This window comes from Amblyomma maculatum, chromosome 4, assembly GCF_055883805.1.
Source record: "Amblyomma maculatum isolate TAMU_Amacu chromosome 4, ASM5588380v1, whole genome shotgun sequence".
NCBI lineage: Eukaryota > Metazoa > Arthropoda > Arachnida > Ixodida > Ixodidae > Amblyomma > Amblyomma maculatum.
Window position 1 is genome coordinate 41,699,717 of NC_139347.1, and position 19,203 is coordinate 41,718,919.

Here is a 19,203-nt window from a genome sequence, read left to right on the forward strand (position 1 = left end):
TTGCCGCTTGCACCGCGGTTACGTCGCTGCCAGGAACAAGTCACAACAGAGACCCGTGACCTGTGAGAAGCGGTGATATAGTGAACAAGGTTAGGAGTAGTGGATCGAGAGAAGACTCGTGCCACCGCAACGTATGAAGCATGGGAACGCCGAAATCTCAGGCCACCGCGCCTGAGATTTCTAATTTCAACTCTTCTTATTTCATTTCGATGCCGTGCGCCACGACATCTCTCCTCATAGCCTGCACATGTGCTTGCTATCCAGGGAGGTCTCCTTCGAGTGCGCCTTGCTTGTTCGCTCTCCTGGTCATTCACTTTTACTCTCTCCTGTATTGCTGCGACAGACAATGCGGGGTATACCAGGGAATCAGCTTCTGATGGAATGTGAACCCATATGTGAATGACTGGTTATAACTATGTTCAAGTGTTTTCTAAGGGCAAAGACGTTGCGCATCCTGTCAATTTCGTTATGAGGGGAAGATGGGCGAAGGGGATTCTGTTGTATTACGTCGGAGAGTATAGCTTCATTTTGTTTATAAGGTTTAATGTGCCAAAGCGACTCAGGCGATGAAGGACGCTGCAGTGTAGGAGTTCTGATAATTTGAACCACCTGGGGTTTTTTAACATGCATTGACATCGCGCAGTATACATGGGTGCCTTGCGCTTCGCTTTTATACAGACGGTGCTACCGAGGTAGAAATTGAACCATGGTCTTCAGGCTGAATTTTCTAGCGCCCGAATTACCGAGCCACCACGGCGGGTAAACCGGTGAGTTCGGTACGATGTCACATGTCTGTAATTTTATGGCAGATGCGCCCAACTTTAGCCAGAGAGCCGAGCGCAGGCCGGTGTTTAGCTCGCTAGTCGAAGAAAGTAGTTTCAGCCTGGACATAGACAAAATTTTCGGCCTCCTATTCGCCGCGTAATTTTATAGCGTCATCCATTATTACACGAACTACGACGGCAGTAAAATAAACTGAAAAAATAATCACTTAGATTCATGAACACACGTGTCAACCATCCACAATGCAGATCTGATGTCATGTTTGCGTCAGCGGCCAGTGTTGCGAAACAGTGTTCTGTGGGCACTTCAAAGAGCTAATTAGAATCCTATTTACGTGAAACTTCAGCTTAAGAGTTAGATTAGCAGAAAAATGTTATGGGGACGCCTAATAAATAACCTTAGTATTAGAATCCGAAAGCATAAGCAGCCGCATTGCCGCTAGGTTCCTCCATCTCAGTTCTTTCACCGCACCCCTAATGTCGCTGTAATCGTATCTTTATTTGCCGTACTCATAATCATGCACTGAGTATGTCTTCGCCCTTTCTAGGCACCTGCTAGTCGCTTGGGCGGAGCCACCGCTGTCGTAGAAGCACTTGGGAGAGAGTCTGAAATCCACGCGGCTGAGAGACACTGCAGATTGTCGATCCATGCAAAACAGAGCGGCGCGACAAACGTAGAACCTCAACGAGCAGTTGTAAAGTGATGTGGAGCCTGCAGGTGCCGTTGAGAAAAGGTTTAGGCCTATTTTTCTCGCACTATCCTGGCTGCTCGCTCCCCTTCTGCATTTCAGCGTTTGTTCTCTTCGAATTAGTATGTAACCTTGTGATGACCCTTTTCGACCAGTCCGCTACTTTCTTGACTAACTTATGACTCTAAATTGATTGTAGTCGAATGCTCTCCTATTACTACAGATCATCATTTGTTTTCTTTTCCTGCCGAATGCGCTACATTATTTGAGAGTTACATCGATGGCATTAATATGCTCGTGATAGATTCCTGAAGGGCTTTACGTGAAACCACTGAAACCAAAAGTGTTCAGAAATTAAAGATCAAACAGCGGAGCTTCTGGCTTGGAAAGGAGACATCTCTGCACAGCATTTCCAGATGAAAACTTGTACTTCAGCGTTTATTGCTGTTCTTCAACAAACGTTTACACTCAAAGATATGTCAGTCAGCTCGGTAACATAGCACGAGACACTCTGACTTCTTTCACAAGGAATGCATTGCCTGCTTGGTAAAAACTTAAGCGACATATTTTCATCGAAGGGCCGGACATATTCGCGCGTGAAAACATATACTAGTGTAGCCTTCGAGCAACAGATGCAATGATGAATATCGAAGCTGACGAAGCCGCCTGCAGGCGAGAATAAATATACAGCTTACCTGAAGGGTATGCAGGGATGCTCTGCATGCTCCTCAAGTGCTGGAAGCACGTGACAGTCACTCAGATGAAATGAGCGAGAACAAGTACAACTCACTGAACAAATGCTAAAACGAATAATACATCTGCAAAATATATGCGCATATCATTAAAACACGCGAAACAACGTACATATATTCACAATGTTGGTATGTTCACCCGCATGCCCAGAATGGTCAGCCTGTGGACTCATAAAGGCACAAAAAATTGGGCTGCTCGACACGTGAGCTAGATGACACTTCAAAACGATCACTAAGTTTCACCAACAGAACAATTTTGCGAGTTCCGGGGATGAGCGTTTCACCGTAGTCAACTTTCACGATTCCAACAAGCTAACGTATGGCGCACATCTTTCCTGTGTGACTACGATTTGTGATAATGGTTAATTAAGACTCTCCACATAGCCTATGGAATTCGATCCCCTAGACAGTGGTAGTCTTCGTAGACGAGGCAAGGGTTTTCGAGCGAAAATTTCAACGTACCAACAATCCGCACTAACAGTATTTGATGCAAAACATGTAGATGATTATACTCCAAATGCCCTCCGCTCGTGCAGATTAGCCAGTTTTAACCAGATGGCTGCCCGGCTACAAACACATTCCACGCGCTATGGCACGTTTTTGATGACGCATGCTGACGTAGTCGACACTAAACAGTCCGATCATATAGGTCCGGTTTTCACCACGATGCCCGGCGAGTGTCATCAACACTAGAAGCCGACGGCGGAACGCACCAAAGGTACAGAAAAGGCAGGCACGCCCACGTGCGTCTAGTTTCTAGACGTGTGACGTCTTGACGGATTCGGTGTCCTTGTCGCTTGTCCGCAGCACCCCTAGGGAGGCACGGCGCTTGCAGCGTGTGCGGGCGCCGCCGCCCACGCTGACGCTCTCCCCGCTGGCCTCGGCGTCTGCTTCGGCTTCGGCTTCTTCGGGGCTTTCTGCACATCTGGAGAGCGAGGACGGAGATAGCACGATGCGGTCGTCGCTCGGATCGCCCGTCGTGATTACCACGCTCACACGGCGAACCTGAAAGTCGAGACGGAAGAAGGTTGAGTACCTTGCTGGAGTACGAGAGTAAAAAGAGAAAAAGTGAGGTCGAGGTAGACGGCGTACAGCATATAAAGGTTGTCTGGAGGCCATTCATTTTATATGCTTGCGCTCATTTGCTATGCTATACGCGCTATAGCAGGAAACGTACTTACTCTTGACAAACGTTAACCTTGGAGTAGTAGTGTCAGCAATTATTCCCTCATAAAGAAAATATCGTTCGAAAAGGGAAGTGAAGGAGGCCTGTGGCTGCCATCAAGACCAGCATAAGGTCGACAAAAAGGCTTACTTCACGCACAATTCGCGTAACTGCTTATCCTCACTATTATGTGCCCATATTTTGACAGCCCGAGATTTGATGGTTGGGCACACGTAGCTTAAATTGCTTCAGGAAGTGGCAAACATTGGAGCGCAGATGTTTCTCTACACGTTTCGGTATATTTTCTATTCTCAACCTTCTATGACACTTTGCAATTTATCATCCGACTACTCAGCGAAATCTCAAACGCATGTGTGTTCGTTCGTCAACGTGCAGCAGCTTGCTTGGCAATCTGGTCCAAAAAAAAAATGTACATAACGGATATTTGGGGAACAGCAAGTGCCAATCGACGCTGGGAACATGCTTCCTTTAAATAAAAAAACACCAGCTATAGTATGTGGGACTTGCTACGCTGGCTGCAATGCCTTCGCCCAGACCTGGGTATGTCAATAAATATTCCAGGGTCTATCTAGCGATCAAAAGAATGTTATTGCGTTTGGCCTGCTCTAACGGCCATATTTCTTGTTTGCTAAAGCGAAGGTGCCCACAAAGATATTATATGGTGTGATGTGCCGAGAACGGACATGGAAGTGAGTGTTCTTGTGAGGCACCGGGCAACCACTTTTTCGTCCCACAAATCATGAAAAAATCGCAGGATTTTCTTTTTAGTATTTTACCCGTATAGTTTTAGTAACTGCCCTACTTAACGCAAAAGTATCTTGGTCGAGCTAAGTACCACCGAGCATAAATATATGCTACATTTTGGAAAGTATTGAATAGTAATTGCCGAGCTAGAAGCCAGACTAAGGATCTTTAAATCATGCGACCCATTCAAAATCATCCTACTTATTCACCAGGATTGCCACTATAACCCTCGAAAACTTCCTCAACAACTGTCAAATGCGTACTCACGCGAAAGTCGTCCTTTCTTGGGGCGTCTGCTTCGTCCGAGTTGGAGCTTTCGGAGAGCTCGTGTGTGGACGAACTGGACGGAGAGTGAGGAAGCTGCTCTTCGTCTGAACTGAGCTGCAGCTTTTTGCGCATCTGCGACATTTGCGGAGTGTAGAAAAATATCTCGTCGCATCGGGGAGGTGGCATCAACCTCGTAACATTGCTGTCCGTGAGGCTGTACGACTGGTCCTGAAATGAACACCGACGCACATGTTCGTCGTTAGTGAAGGGAGCCGCTACAACTCGCTGCAAACTAGCTCGACTGCAGTGGCCGCAGACGTCACTATTCGAAATATTCGCCCTAATTAACGAGCGATTGAGCCGGCAGACTGTTGAATTGCATAGCCAGTTCTGCCGCCAAAAAATGAACTTATTAATGCGCTACACGGTTTGTAAGATTTACAGCATTGGCAGCCACACTTGACTACAAAACTATACGAGCACTGGGAAGGCCTTCCCACAGTTGACGTAACTAAACTCAGGTAACAAAATTACGCATAATATGAAGGTGCGCAGAAATTGTAATCTGCGCCCACGTCATTGCTGAACCATTTCCTGCCGTATGTAGAAAGAAGGTGGTCGGGAATCGAGCCTTTTGCCGCAAGCAAAGACAAAGACAGCAGCAAAAACAAATCATACTTTCAGTAGCATAGCAATCTGCCACAACACGCAGCACAAGCTAGCGAAAGAAGCAGAAGCACGCCATAGGAGGCGTTAAACCAATTTCAGTGCTCTATGCTGAAAAATGATGCGTTCTTTTACAAAAGCTCAGCTGTTTTAGAACGATTAGCATTGATAGTTATTCCCGAACACATTGACCTTTTATTAACTAGTATTCAGCTGTCAAAATGAAGATTGCCGACTCCCAAAATCTATATACATAGACAATGGAGGACACACAAAACACCTTGCTGTCGAAAGCTGCTTATAGTATTCTGAAATTTTTATGCGTTGAACTGTTCTTTTAATTTTTTTATTTTTGGCGCAGCACAGAATGCAGCAAAAAAATTTATATAAAAAACGGCAGCGTGTGAAATTCGAAGAGCAAGAGTTTGTATTCAGTGGATAAGAAATGAACAGATCTTATTTATGCGTTCCTGAGCGTTTTTATATTAGTATAATTCTGTGTAAGAATGAATGTGAGCAAAAGAACTCAGTAGCAATTTTACTAATGAAGAATTGGTACGTAACTTCTGTCGGAACACTAGCCAACGTGGACGGACGTTACAATTGCAGGCTTCACACCAGGCTATTTGTTATCAGTGAAATCAATTTCCATACATCATTATCTGTCTGTCAGAGACGAGTTCGTACAGAACTCGTAATTAAAACTGTCCTGAAATGTGATATCAATATTGGCTGCTCGTGTTCGTATGAAACGTTTCCAGTCTGGGGCTGCGCTAATGAGCTCCAGCTGCCAACGAGAGCTTTCGTTCTCTTCTACAGCGTCCGCGGTTCTTTCTTTTCAATCCTGCTTAATAATCTTTCGACATCTCATCGATTTGGTTGTTCTCAGTAGTATTTCCGTCTGTACCTGGTGTACCTTATATTTTGCCGTTAACTGAACGCATCAGCAGCGCTGTTGAACTTTGGCAGAGAGATATAAATTCATTTGAAGCACATATATACATCCGATATCGCATCTGTGTAAAAGATAAAAACTGCATGCATTAATTCCACATTGCATTTTACTACGCATTTTACTACGTTCACTCAGTTTTACTCCACATCAGGTTTCTAATGGTCGCAAGCCGTGCAAGCTGTGACAGTCTACTCTACAGACTCTACAAACTGACCTGGAAAAACAGATCGTCGGTTGGCCCTGGAGTGGCCTACGTGTGACGACACAAACAAAGGAAGCATTAGCTCATCACCGCATCCCGCATTCCCGCAAAGCAAAAGTTCGCGACTACCCTATAAATGAGTCACGCTGATTATTTTCTCCCAACTTAGCTGGAAACAATGCTTTCTGTATCGCTATTTCAATTTTAAAGCTAAAGGATAACTTTGTGACGCTGTGCACATCTTGAAAGTAGAAACTGTGCATCCAGAGTTAACCAGTCCAAAAAAAAAAAAAAAGTACACATTGATACTGTATCTATGGGACGTTTAAACGTGCGCCAGGTTAAAGGCATGATATCGAGCAATGAGGCCCGCGTGATGGCAGATAGAAGGACCGAATCTAAAACAAAACATGGAAAGCGTGAGCCGAAACTAACTCGAGCAAGGTTATCTGCGCAATATGAAAAAAGCAGAAATTCGCTTACGACATCGGGGAATGAGAAGACGAGCTTGTTTGGGTGCGCGGCCCCTTTCAGTGTCTTGGGGCTTTTCTCTGGGCAGACGACAAATCCGTAGGGAATGTACAGCTGACCGTGTTGGCTGGCCTCGTCCTTGCGGATGACAAGGATACGAGGCGCCGGTGCGAACTCCTTGCCGGCCTTGGCGTTCTTGTCAGCCTTCATCACCTTGGTGCACAAGGGCACTGGCTTCACGAGACGCTTGAACTCCTGATGTTGAAACGCAACGAGAGAAGAAAGAAATTTGAACAAAACCTCTGCCGAAAGAATAAGCAAACTTGATCGATCGGATACCTCATATGTAGTGCGAGAGAGAGGTAGAGAGAGAGAGAACTTTAATTAGCTCACGGAATTGCGTGTACGGTTTTCATTGGTCCACGATTAGGGAAGATTTTTGACATTCCGGGTCCTGGTGAGCAGCTTGCGGTGCTCAGAGAGGCCTGTCTGGGCCAGCTTCGCCTCTCGCTCCGTTTGCTGAGCGCTCGAGTTTATAGTTTCTCGAATTGCTATTTGCAATTCCATGTCATGTGAATGATGTCAGAAACATCTCCGCATGCACTGCATGTGTTGTATGCGAATTTTGGGGGCCAGATTTTGTGGTACTTTGCTAGGTTTGGGAAGTTCCTAGCCTGCATATTCCTCCAGGCTTGTCTGCATCCTGTTTGCTCTGGTCTTTGTGTGAATTCAAGTAGTAAACGATTTCTCCCGCCAAATGCAACCAAACTTTTGTAGTTTCTTTTTGAACAAATGAGTTTCCAGACATGAACAATTATTCAGCAGTTCACGTAGTGAGGAGTAAAATAAAATAAAATTTTCCACACAGTGGGTTGAAGAGCACAATTATTTTGTGTTCGAAGTGACCCGTGTACCTCTTTATCTACAGCGCCCATTCAGCTTCGTAAGCCCGTTAACGATCGATTCGCGCGACGCTTTTGCAGCCTTCCGCATTGCTTATTGGAACGCTGCGCAGTTTGTCATGTACTCAGAAAGCTGAAGTTTAGATTTTAATATAGTTTTATTAATTTTTTCCCCTCGCGGCGCCATTTCTCGAACGCGTTCCTAAGTACAAGAATGGTCAGCTCTTGAATGTTGCAAATCTCTTTAGTTCGCCTAGTCTGCGGTTGATATTATCTACACTCAGAGACATTATCTAGTCCGTCGCGGCATCGTTTCTTGAACGCGTTCCAAAGTACAAGAATGGTCAGCTGTTGAGTGTTGAAAGTCTCTTTAGCTGCGGTTGATATTGCTACGAAGACGACGAAGCGGGCAGTGGCGCGGGGCGGAGTGCTCGCGCAAGGCTCGCTGGCCATTAAAGCCTATTTCATCGTCGTCATCATGCCGTTCTGTTTTTGTTGTGTCGTCGTGTTCCATCGCTTGTCATGCCACCACGTAACTACCTATCTACACTGTCACGTATCTACACCACGTATCTACACTCAGAGCAGCAGCGAGCCTGAACATACTGTCCAGTTATAAGAGGGACGACGATGGAAACCAGGCTGGGACATCATCATCAGCGCACCGTTTAGTTTCGTTTGAGTCGTGGGCCACGTTTTGCGCTATCAGTTAATATTTTTTGCCACGAATACTTTTCAAATGCGAAGGGCAACAAGAGGCCAAACATTTTGCATTTGTAAGAAAAATTATAAAGCTTTTTTTTTTTTTTCAGGTGAGGGTCTATTTTCACAAGATTTGTCTAATTTTTTGTAAAGTGTTGTTTTTGGCTATTATATTCTCGAATTGCTACGCTTATTTTGTTACTCAATAATATATATGCGTGAAAATTATACTTATTTAGTTTTAATTTAATGTGTTACATAAAATATTAAATCTTACAGCTTTCGCACAGAACAAGAGCTACGCATACCCTTAAAGAATGGTCATTTTAGATATCGGGTAGGGATATCGTTAAATTTCTGCACCTTCTCCGCGAAGTATGACAATAGACATCAATATCAAGCAGCTCTTGGCAGACACCAAGAACAAATTCATTTGTAACGACCGTTATTGTATTTCTTATCCGTGTTACAACTTTTCCAATATTATGATACGCTGCTGATATCCTATGAGTCTGCGGTGAGTAAATATTAAACTACAGCTTCCTCCTCAGAAAGTCGCATTAATGCTTATGCCACTGAAAGTATTCTTTCATTGACTTCGACGTGCGTCGTCACAACTTGGCACTTACATCCCACCGGTTGCCTTCAGTGTAACATCCTGTGTAGACGATCTTGTAGATCACATAACCCGGAATGTGGCAGATGATTACAGCGAACAAGGTCCATCCTAGTATTGGCCCCCAGAATGAGTTTTTGAAGAGCCCAGCCGAGATGTCGGGGCTTCCGAATATGGTGAACACCAGCGTGACCTGCGATTTCAGGATAAATGGCATACGAATTCTGCCCATCATATCATCTTCAACTAGACTTTATTTTCTTTCAAAACGTCAACGAATAGAGATAGAATATGGCATTTAAACAATTCATCTGTGATGAGCCCACATTTTATAGTTAAGATATGGCACAAGCGTGACCAAAATCATGTCTAAATAATTCAACCGGACTAGCTTAGTGCACTAACCGGCGTCTATACCAACGCATTCAACACTATATGCCGTAGATTATACACAATGGAAGAAAATTCAAGACATCCGCCGAACCCACCCTTGAGATATGCTTTGCAGCAAACGTGCATTTGTGAGTGCTTACTAATAGCCACTTCGCTCCTTCGCAGGGAGATGATGTAGCGAACAAGGTAATTATGCCGTAATAACGATAGTGCAAAACTTCTAATCGCAAAGCTGCCAATCATCGCTTATAAATCAAGCGAAGAAATAAATACCTCTGCTGAATACTGGTATTACTAGGCGATAGTGAGGTGTGCGCACATTTTACTTCAAAGGCTTCGCCATATGATGGTTGGAAGCTTTCGCAGTTCAGTTACTGTTTCCATGCTCGAGGATACAGCACCGGAACAGAGTGAGAAGGAAAGAGACTCTATAGCAATGTGGGAACCTATTACAATATACCATAACACTAATGAAGAAAGCGAGACAAGTTTACTTACGAGAATTACACCAGGAGTAACGAAAGACCAAATCACCATCCATCCTCTCCCAAGGGTTTGCTGAAGGATTGTGTCAGCGTCTTCAGCGAACTGCTTAAACCCTGTAAGGAATCAACAAAAATAATCCGAACTAGTGCCGAGGTATGTACAAGGAATATTCAAACTGCACAAAATGTGATAGCAGCTGTCACACACTCAAATATTCATAGACGTGATATTCGATAATTGCAGCGAGGTAACTGGACATTCAGGGTGAATTTAGGTTCCCCAGGGCCGATTGATTTCCGCGTTTTAATGAAAAAACAAAAAACTTTCATTGCACACACCGCTTCTGTAAGCCAGAAAAGACAATGATGAGCAGATATAGTTCATGTCGAATGCCGGTTTCACAAGCAAGGTGTGATGCCGACAAATGCTTTATCCGGGTCACTGGAGCTGTGCTCAGATGCGTCATCCCTTTTCATCAGTGATCACACATTATCTAAACGACTTGACGTCATCACTGACGCCATAATGTTTGCAGCGAGAGGCTATGAAAAATATAACAGTTTAAATCTGAAATTTATCAGCAATAATAAGCCTTTATGTGTCAACCTAATACCAATTAGGCCACACACAAAACACAATTCACCAATGGCATTCTATACAAGCATTTGGATCGAGATTCAGCAATTTTTCTTCAAATTAAACTCTGTGCTAAGTTCGATATATTTTCTATTTTTTCGAGCTATCAAAAACATTTCAAAGTTACACACAACGGCCGATATTCAGCATAAGCAAGCAACTTACGGTGAGCAGGAAGCAGCTCACATAATCACTATAAGGGCCATTTTTTTAACCTACACCGGCTACACCAGTGTAGAAAATCTTCTATACCTCCAATGGTTTTTAGCTACACTAGTGCAGCTGGTGTAGGTTAAAAAAATGGCCCCAACATCTAGCCTTCGGTGCCATCGTAGCGGAAAAATCACACCCGTAAAGAAAAACAAAGCTCAAGAAAAAGAATAATTCGCGTACCGTATATCCACGTTATAACGACGCACTCGAGGAATCCCAACAGGAACGCAGTCCAAGAGAAGATATAAGCATCCATGACTGCTAGGATGTGAATTCCAGCCTGTTGTAAAAAAAAAAAAGTGAACAAGATCATTTAGCTGGCAGCTGGCATTCAGACCCAACAGTGCCGTACTCATTCATGTAACCACCTCAAGTGAATACTTTCCTTTTCATGCATAAATAATGCGCATTTTGGTGAATTCGCGTGAGAGTGCCTGAGTGCTCAAAGACGCTCCAGAATAAATCACAAATAATTTTCTATCGAGGTTCGAAACTCCAGTATATCCCATCAATGTAACTAACTGCTAGGATCGCCTCAGAGCCTTTCGCAAAAAAAAGAATGAAGTCTGGCTGTCTAGGTCACCCCCTAATTGTAAGGCAGCTGTGGAATACTGCAATACACTGTAATGTGTACATGTTTATGGGAACGGTGTAAACTTCAATGGGTAGGAAAAAATTATTTGAAAGTATGTTCTGGATTCGTAGCGAGTATTTAGAGTGCCTGAAGAAAAACAAAGGCAACTATTTTAAAGATAATTGCGTGCTAGTTGCACAATACTGTAGATACTTTTATGAAGAAACTGATAAGAATGGTCGAACGTTTTGATCCCCAGGAGACGTTTTTCTACATTTATTCCGGCAGCAAGTAAGTCTGCCATCAAAATTCAAGTTATGTACGTTTACAAAATATGTGAAATCATTACAAAACCTTTTTTCCCAGAATTTGTCTCAGATTTCAGAGTATGGCCTGTAACCATCTCCCTACAAGAAGCTCACTCAGGCTGGCAAAAAGAAAAAAAAAAAAAAACAAAGCACATCCGTGTTGTTCAACTCACGGGCGTGGTGAAGATGACGCCTGCGGCAAACAACACACCGCACACGCAGAGCACGAAGAGACAATATCGCTTGCGCAACGTGGCGCTGGAGAACTTGTCCAGCAAGCAGGTAAGCAGCGTGAGCATCATCTGCTCCATGCGGCCCAGACAGAGAAGGGCCAGCAGAGCGAAGAACAGGATCGAGCACACCACAGAGCCCGGGAGGCTGGCCAGTGCCGCGGGAACCACCGAGAACAGGGTGCCGAAGCCTGCGCACAGACACGCATGCCAAAGCATCAGCGACGGCTTCGTGCTGCTGCGCTTTTATCATCTTCGCTTAAACTACACGCCGCTTCCTGTATACAACAGTTTGAATTGTGCTCAGAAGCGCAAAGTTCTCGCTGCTGAGAAATCCGATTGGTACCCACAGTCGGCCTTAGAGACCAACACTGATCTGTGACGTAAGCAAGATGCCGCGGCGCTGCTGCCACCCAGCTGAGAAGACAAAGGTTGAAACGTAGGCTTGGCGTCTAGGGTACACATGGCAACAAACATTCTCGAAGCACTTTTCAAGTTTCGCATTGCGGCTATGATGTCTTCTTTTGGTGCATGGATCCCATGAACTCCCTGAACAAATAGCGAGTGTATGAAGTGTCATTTCAAAGGCAGAATATGTCTAAACCCCGATAAACATATGGGAGCACGAATCACGAGCGCGGGCCGTAAACATACATGTAATCAAAATTTAGCCAAACATGTTTCTCCTTTCTCAGAGCCCTAATGTTGCCGACCTAACTTTAAAAGTTGAGGAGTGCTTTGAAGAACACTATGAGAGAGCATGGTTAGTCTTTTCGAAGCGACTTATATTTAAATGGCCCCGATAAATGACTGTTGTAGAAGCCGGACACACTGCTCCCTATCCGCTGAGTGCTTCTCCGCAACGAGCACGAGACTCGTATATACCGCGTGTTTCTTTATAGAAGGTCCAAAATATTGTTACGGACGACAAGGAAGAAGAAGCGGGCAGTGGCGTGGGCAGGAGCGCTCGCGCTAGGCCCACGAACATTCATTAAACGTCATCTACCATCGTCATCGGTCATGTTCTGTCTCCTGTCTTCATCGGCTTGCCGCCTCGTAACAATATTAAGGCAAAGGCAACTGGCTCTAGGTTTATTTGAGCCCTGCACGGGGGTATATTGGGGAATACGGCGGACAATACGCAAGAGGCAGGCTGCTTCAATTAGTTTGCTAACTAAATACGTTATTTACCTTTTTAATTTTCATTTTAGGGGGTATGTTGTCCATCCAGAATAAAAGCTCACCTGCAAACAGTAAAGCCGCAAATTAATTTCCAAGAAAATTGTAGCCCGCGTTACAAGTCTCACAAATGTCACACTGAGAGTCGGGTTCACAGTGTAACGCAAGTGTAGGTGACGCAGTAGATTGCTCCAACCGGAGATTTCATCATTCTGCTCGCATCACTCGATAGCCAGACGCGGGCGCGCTCCCACCGCGGCATCTCTGATAGCCACCGCGTCGGTACCCAATGCGCGCAGTCACTGCGCTGGCAGTGAGGCTTCAAAGAGCGCATTGGCCGCGCTATCTAAGCCGGACGCACCGGAGCTCTGTTATACTGTGTAAACCCGCCTATCAGAGCGACGTTGTGGGCCTTGCAATGCGCGGTACAATCGTTTAAGAAACGTTTTTTCAAGGTTATACTACTTGGAGGACGAGCTTCAATTTTGCAATGGCAACAGCACGTAGGGCAGCGCGCGAGAATCCGCATTTTTGCTTGAGGGACCGTCGAAAACTGCGCTGAATGCCATGTGCTGCCAAATACAACATGTCGGATTGCCTAGCATGCATCGCTTCATACAAGCTTCCTGTATCCCCACGGTTAAAATTAATGCAAAGTAGTTGCCCTTCTTTCCTAATTTTTAGCCATCTAAAAATTTCCGGTATAGTTCTATTTGCTGCCCCGCAGGGTGCATCAACTCGCTACTACTGCCACTCAAACAATGAAAACCTTTACGCTGAAGGCAGTCCTCACATAACGCGATAAACTAAATGAACACGCTAGCAGACGAACAGAGTTTACACACACAGGTCGCGCTCGTGAAGCCGTCTGCGCTCGAACCGATCGGGTCATGCAAGCCGCCGTCTGCTACAGTGCGTCGTTCTCTTTCCGTCCCTTATTGTGACGTTTGGGAAGTGCTCTTTAAATTTAATTTTCTCTGAGCTGTACAGTTTGAAAGAGAACGTCAGTAAGAAAATGTAGCGCACGTGGCAGCGTGTTAGGCTACTCGAGAAGCTTGCGCGATTCGGAGAAACGCGCTCTGTAGACCGTGAGCCTTACTAGTGTATATTTGGCTTAATAGCGCAAATTTTTCAGGGCGTGTAAACGTTGGTTATATTCGAAGTGACGTAGTATACTTTGTCACAGTTGTTCAAAGCAATCGCTAAATTTTACCAACCGGCCGGCTCCATCGGTGCTTTGCGAAACGATAAAAGTATTTCAGTAAGATAAATTATGTTGACATGTTTCTATTGTCCACGCTCCCAACTCGTGGTCACATACGTTTCAAGGTGGTTCAAAAATACCCCTCTCTGAAATGACAGTTCATATACTCGCTACCTGTTCTCTGCTGTTCATTGTTATTCTACATGCGCCAAAGCACGGCATCATTGGCGGAGAGTGAAATCAGAGAATTAACTTCGAAACGTTTGCTTCCATGTATGCCTGTGGGCGCTAAGCCTACTGTTCACTCCCACTCTGTCACAGCGTCCGCCAGCGCTCCCCCCCCCCCCCCCCCTCCCTCTTTTTTCCTTTTTCTTTTTTTGTAAACACGGTGTTGGTTCATAGGAGCAGGGCTTAGAAACGGAGTTGAGCAACTCAAGACCGCCATATCATACGTGGGGGGTTGTCCTGTCCCATTTTCTTGCGCTTTTACAGAGCGCGTAAACGGGGCACTGTTTGCTTTATAAGCACTAAAAACTGCAACAGACACGGAATGGAAGCAGGTGACAGCACAGCGAATTACAGCGCATAGTGCACGCAAGGGATTGCTACTCGTTCAATTTCGCAAGCATATGTAATGTCAATGAATGCTATTCGCACAATCTCGATGCTGTCTTTTAATAAACGTGAACATTTTCAAGTTCCACTCAGCACCAGTGCTTCTGGGTTAGGCGATTTGGTTTTCATAGTTTAACGCCCCAAAGCGGCTCAGGCTATGAAAGACGCCGTAGAGGAGGGCTCCGAAAATTTCGACCACCCGGGGTTATTTAACGTGCACTGACATTTCACAGCACAAGGGCGCTTTGCTCTTCGTCCCCATCTAAAAACGCCTTCCAGGGCCGAGATTTGATCACGCGTCCTTGAATTCACAGTCGAGCGTCTTAACCACGGAGCCACTGCAACGAGGAGGTTATAGGTTTTCGACAGAATGAAAGCCAGGCAGCAAATCTAGCGGACTTATTCACCCACCTTTTGTAGACGTAAATCCCTTCTAGAATGTACACAATCTATAGCAGAAACTATGACGGCGGCCGCTTAGGAGAGTGTAAAAATATTATTTAGCCTGGTTTGAGGGCTAGCCATTAAGATGTGGAAGTGTTAGTTTAGCCGGCGTGTTAAAGAAGTAGATATGGATCATGAACAACGTCAGTAAGCCACACACATGTGTGTATCTGTGCCATTCTTCTCGAAATGTACCGGTCACAACTACGCTGATTACACGAAAGATAGACCGCACTATACCTGAAACCGGAAAAAGACGACCCTAGCTGACCATAGGGCCGGATAAGACATCGAAGCGCGCGGAATGATTATCAGAGCGTTATTTGCACAAATTGCGAACCTACTCAGTGCCCGCTGATGCACGCAGAATTATTATCAATACTTCAACATCCTTTTAAACACGTAACGAAAAACATAATCTCCAATAATTGTCTTGATATTAGCCCAACGAATTGTCGCCTTATCTCATTATCTTGCTTGCACAAGTGAGCCAAAAACAAAATTCACATGAAATCATAATCGCTACCTGACAGGCCATGCAAAGCCAATTTCCAGGAAACGATATATAAAAAAAAAGCAATTTTTGTTCCTACGCAATCTGATTAGCAAACAGCGTGTTAAGCGATGCCCTCATTCCCAGCAGAGGGGTGAGCTGAGCCTGAGCACGTATACGGTAGAAGCTTCGTGTGCCTCTATGAAAGCTGGGGGCGCAGCTGCGGAGGAGACGAGCATCGCATGACACGCCTCCGGTCCGCGTATCAAGACCACAGATACGGGCGAGGACATTGGAGTTGTCGAGGGTGGTACATCCGGGAAATCAGTCCAGAAAGATACAAGGAAAATAAACCTGCCTCACACCCCAGTTCAACGGCACGCTGGGTCTAATGCAGTTCGGATAAAAAGGGCTGTTTGAGATTAAGTACCATTTTTAGGTTGCCGACATAGTGCTCACAGTACAGAAGCGATCCCGTATGGTGCAAGTCACCTAAATGTACGTTTCATAGCCTATGTAGCCGATCGGCCTAGCATTGACGGGACCTCCTCGTTAATTGGAAAAAATGCCTTTGCTCTAGCGTCCTGCCACGCACGACAAAGAAGCAGTTTTTGACAAGGCAACGGGGCCGGGTTTCCATGGAAGAATGATTGCAAAAACGATCGAATGCCGAGGTTCAGCTACGGGCTAAAACGCTCCAGGAGCCCAAATAAATATGTAGAGCACATTGCGCCTTCCATATCTCGTTACGTTGACGAATTTCTACGGCCAAAAGTGAGCAGGGACTCATTAAATCTATGAAATGAGACATCTTGTGATATTTATTTCTGCTGAAGAAAATGGGAGTGATTCGCGGAGAGCTGATCGATCTCAGCTTTCCTTTGTGCGAATTTGCTAACTTCCTTTAGTCAAGCAGAGTAAAAGAGGGAACCTGCCTCGCTATCGCCCCGAAGTTTACTCAGCGGACACTTTAATTTTTAGCGACTATTTATTAATGTTCTTGCACGCCAGAACAAGGAACAGATGTGAGATTTGCATTCGCGAGAAATAGCGTTCTAGGTTGTAGCCATACAACTTGTTTCGCGATGTCAGCTTTCGTTACTACCTCTCAGGAATATTAGGATACTGCTAGCTTTTTCAAGAATCTTCCCATAAAATATATGGCAGCGCTTTTGCTTCCTCGCTGCTTTTCTTTTTCCAGAATCATTCACCACTCCTGCCGAAGTTATGATTCTATGGACTAACGCATTTAAGAAAGGATGATGTACTGGGGGCGAGTAGGCAACGAATCTCCCCATTCCCAACCTTTCATGAATACTGGTAGCGTATTAAAGAGAAAATATTAGCTATAATCAGTCCGTCGACAAAAGTTCATAAATTAAAGTCAACCTCTCATTGAGATCAGTGCGGAGGACAGCATATCTGTACAGAGCCTTTCTCGTTTCCTTCAATTCCTGATTCCTTTTACAAGGATGCAGAGCTCAAGCGATACAAATTTTTCATTTTTTATTTGTTTGTTCCCCTCACCATACAATATAAAAGGGGCTAATACCAATCAAGGGTTGAAGACGATGTATCTCGTTATCGCCCGTTGGTTGTGGCAGAGTCTTCTATGTTACTAATAAAACCAAACGAACTTCTCCAAAGATGTTCACGCTCAAGCTTCAGCATATGTTTTCCGTTCCTTATTCTTTTAAGCCGGTCGAATCTGCCACCCACCTTCTTGAAGGAATTTGATGCAAGTCCTGTCGATGGCCTTGGAGACGAATCCTAGACAGGAGAAGACTACCACACCGCTGAAGAAGGAGACGACGATGTTGACCAGCACCACGATGACGGCATCGTGCACCAGGCCTCGGTACTTGCTGCCGCGCCGACCCAGCAGCTGCAACAAGCTGGTGCCCGTGCACAGGCTGAGAGCCACTTGGGCCGCTGCGTCGTTCCATACCTGCCGGGACAGTACAACAACGCTTCACACCAGCCGTTCGACACAGCACAGCAGGCGCCTTCAAATGGAAGAACGTGCTGAACTGGGCAGACTTTAGCGTGACATAAGACAGGGTGAAGAGAGGAACACGAAAAGGAAAGAAGCAAATACGACATGCAAATTTGAAAATATTGAAACCGACATTCCCCACTTGCTATCCAGCATTGAAACCTACGAAAATCAGACGCCTGGTAGCAGCATGTATTTCACCGAGACAAACTGCTTCATACAGGATGCGGGGACATCATCGCTAACTTCTGGACTTCATAAAGTCAGCAAACCATTTGCCATTAATTTAATAATTTCTTCATATATTTCATCGCATAACCCTCTGATGTCCTGAGGCAATAAATATCATTTTTAAAACATAAAGAAGCGTTCGCGTGTGCTTTATTTTTGTCTGCGTCCGTTCTCGCTGTCATGACTCGATGAAGCTTGCTTCAATAGCATTCTAAGTAATCAGGAAGCAACAGAGAGCTCCGATGAGGTTTTATGCTGATTACCTGCCGTAAAATTCCGAGCAAAGGATTCCCCCCCCCCCCCCCCTTTCCTTTCCTTCAATGCGATTTTCACATTTCCTCGCTGTTCTGGGAAAGCCTCCCTGCCCCGCCGCAACTTCCTGCTCCCTGTCCTTAGCACGCAGTGCACCCAAGGAGCACTACCAGTCCCAATCATTACAAGAATTCAATCCTATCTCAACTCTCAAAACATGTCACAAACAAACATGGCGTCCAACGGCGCCGACTTGTCCGGATGCAAACATGCCCACATGCTGACGGCTGATGTCGGATGACCAACGCGAGCGGGATATCCGATGCGCGCGGACCAGAAAGCGGATGACCGCTGTTTAGGCGGGAGCTGGCACCGAAATGAATTAGTACTATCGATAACATATTTAAATAGCGCGCAGAGAGAAAACGTAGGAGGCACCGCTCCGATCAGTATGCATCGCCGGCGGTGGTGCGCAGACGTCTCGGCGCACACTTCTAAGCACGATCAAAGACAAATAAGATTTTACATCCATGTCCCCTGTGCAAATTTTTTTTTTCCAGTGGGACAATTTTTTCGCTGTAATCTTGAACTTCGCTGCCGTACCGCGAAAGCGGCCCTCCTCTTTTTCGGTAATTTCGGTGCGTGAAAGGGGGCACTTGTTTAGAATTCTACAGTAGTAATTCAGCGCATTGAGACACCCATATCGCCATTAGAGGTCCTCCATCTCTAAAACTGCCTACTTATGATCTAGTTCTTGTAATGACTGTCTAGAGAACAAAATTATGCTGTTCAGGTAAATAACTACAGAAGGTATGCTTATAGAGAGAAATTTGTGTAACTTCTTACGTCTGGCTTTCTTAGCGTCTTCCATTCAAAGGAGAAGAAGTAATGTAGTCCGTTAAGGAACCCAGGGTCACTCGTGATGGTGCCAAATATTGCGCACATGAACAGTATTAATACTATGGCAGGCACGATGGCTGTCTGCAAGAGAAAGAAGAAAGAAATGAGACGCTTT

At 45.1% G+C, this 19,203-nt stretch overlaps 1 protein-coding gene and 1 long non-coding RNA gene across 5 annotated transcripts in view; one reads left to right on the forward strand and one right to left on the reverse strand.

Annotated features, from left to right (window-relative positions):
• The window catches only part of LOC146190826 (uncharacterized), a 70,437-nt gene that overhangs the window by 11,847 nt on the left and 39,387 nt on the right, over nt 1-19,203 (forward strand). The window lies entirely within an intron of this gene.
• LOC146190827 (sodium-dependent dopamine transporter-like) overlaps nt 1,881-19,203 on the reverse strand; it is an 85,035-nt gene continuing 67,712 nt past the window's right edge. For 3 of the 4 annotated variants that reach the window (XM_084601204.1, XM_084601202.1, XM_084601203.1), the window contains 9 exons: nt 19,035-19,169; nt 17,429-17,657; nt 11,718-11,965; nt 10,843-10,942; nt 9,826-9,926; nt 8,948-9,127; nt 6,727-6,969; nt 4,421-4,648; nt 1,881-3,228 (listed from right to left, as the gene is read on the reverse strand). In XM_084601204.1, the coding sequence (XP_084457330.1) occupies nt 2,980-3,228; nt 4,421-4,648; nt 6,727-6,969; nt 8,948-9,127; nt 9,826-9,926; nt 10,843-10,942; nt 11,718-11,965; nt 17,429-17,657; nt 19,035-19,169 (1,713 nt within the window). In that variant the 3' untranslated portion in view covers nt 1,881-2,979. Of the gene's footprint in view, nt 3,229-4,420; nt 4,649-6,228; nt 6,292-6,726; nt 6,970-8,947; nt 9,128-9,825; nt 9,927-10,842; nt 10,943-11,717; nt 11,966-17,428; nt 17,658-19,034; nt 19,170-19,203 lie in introns of those variants that run through there. The other variant, XM_084601205.1, reaches the window with a different exon arrangement.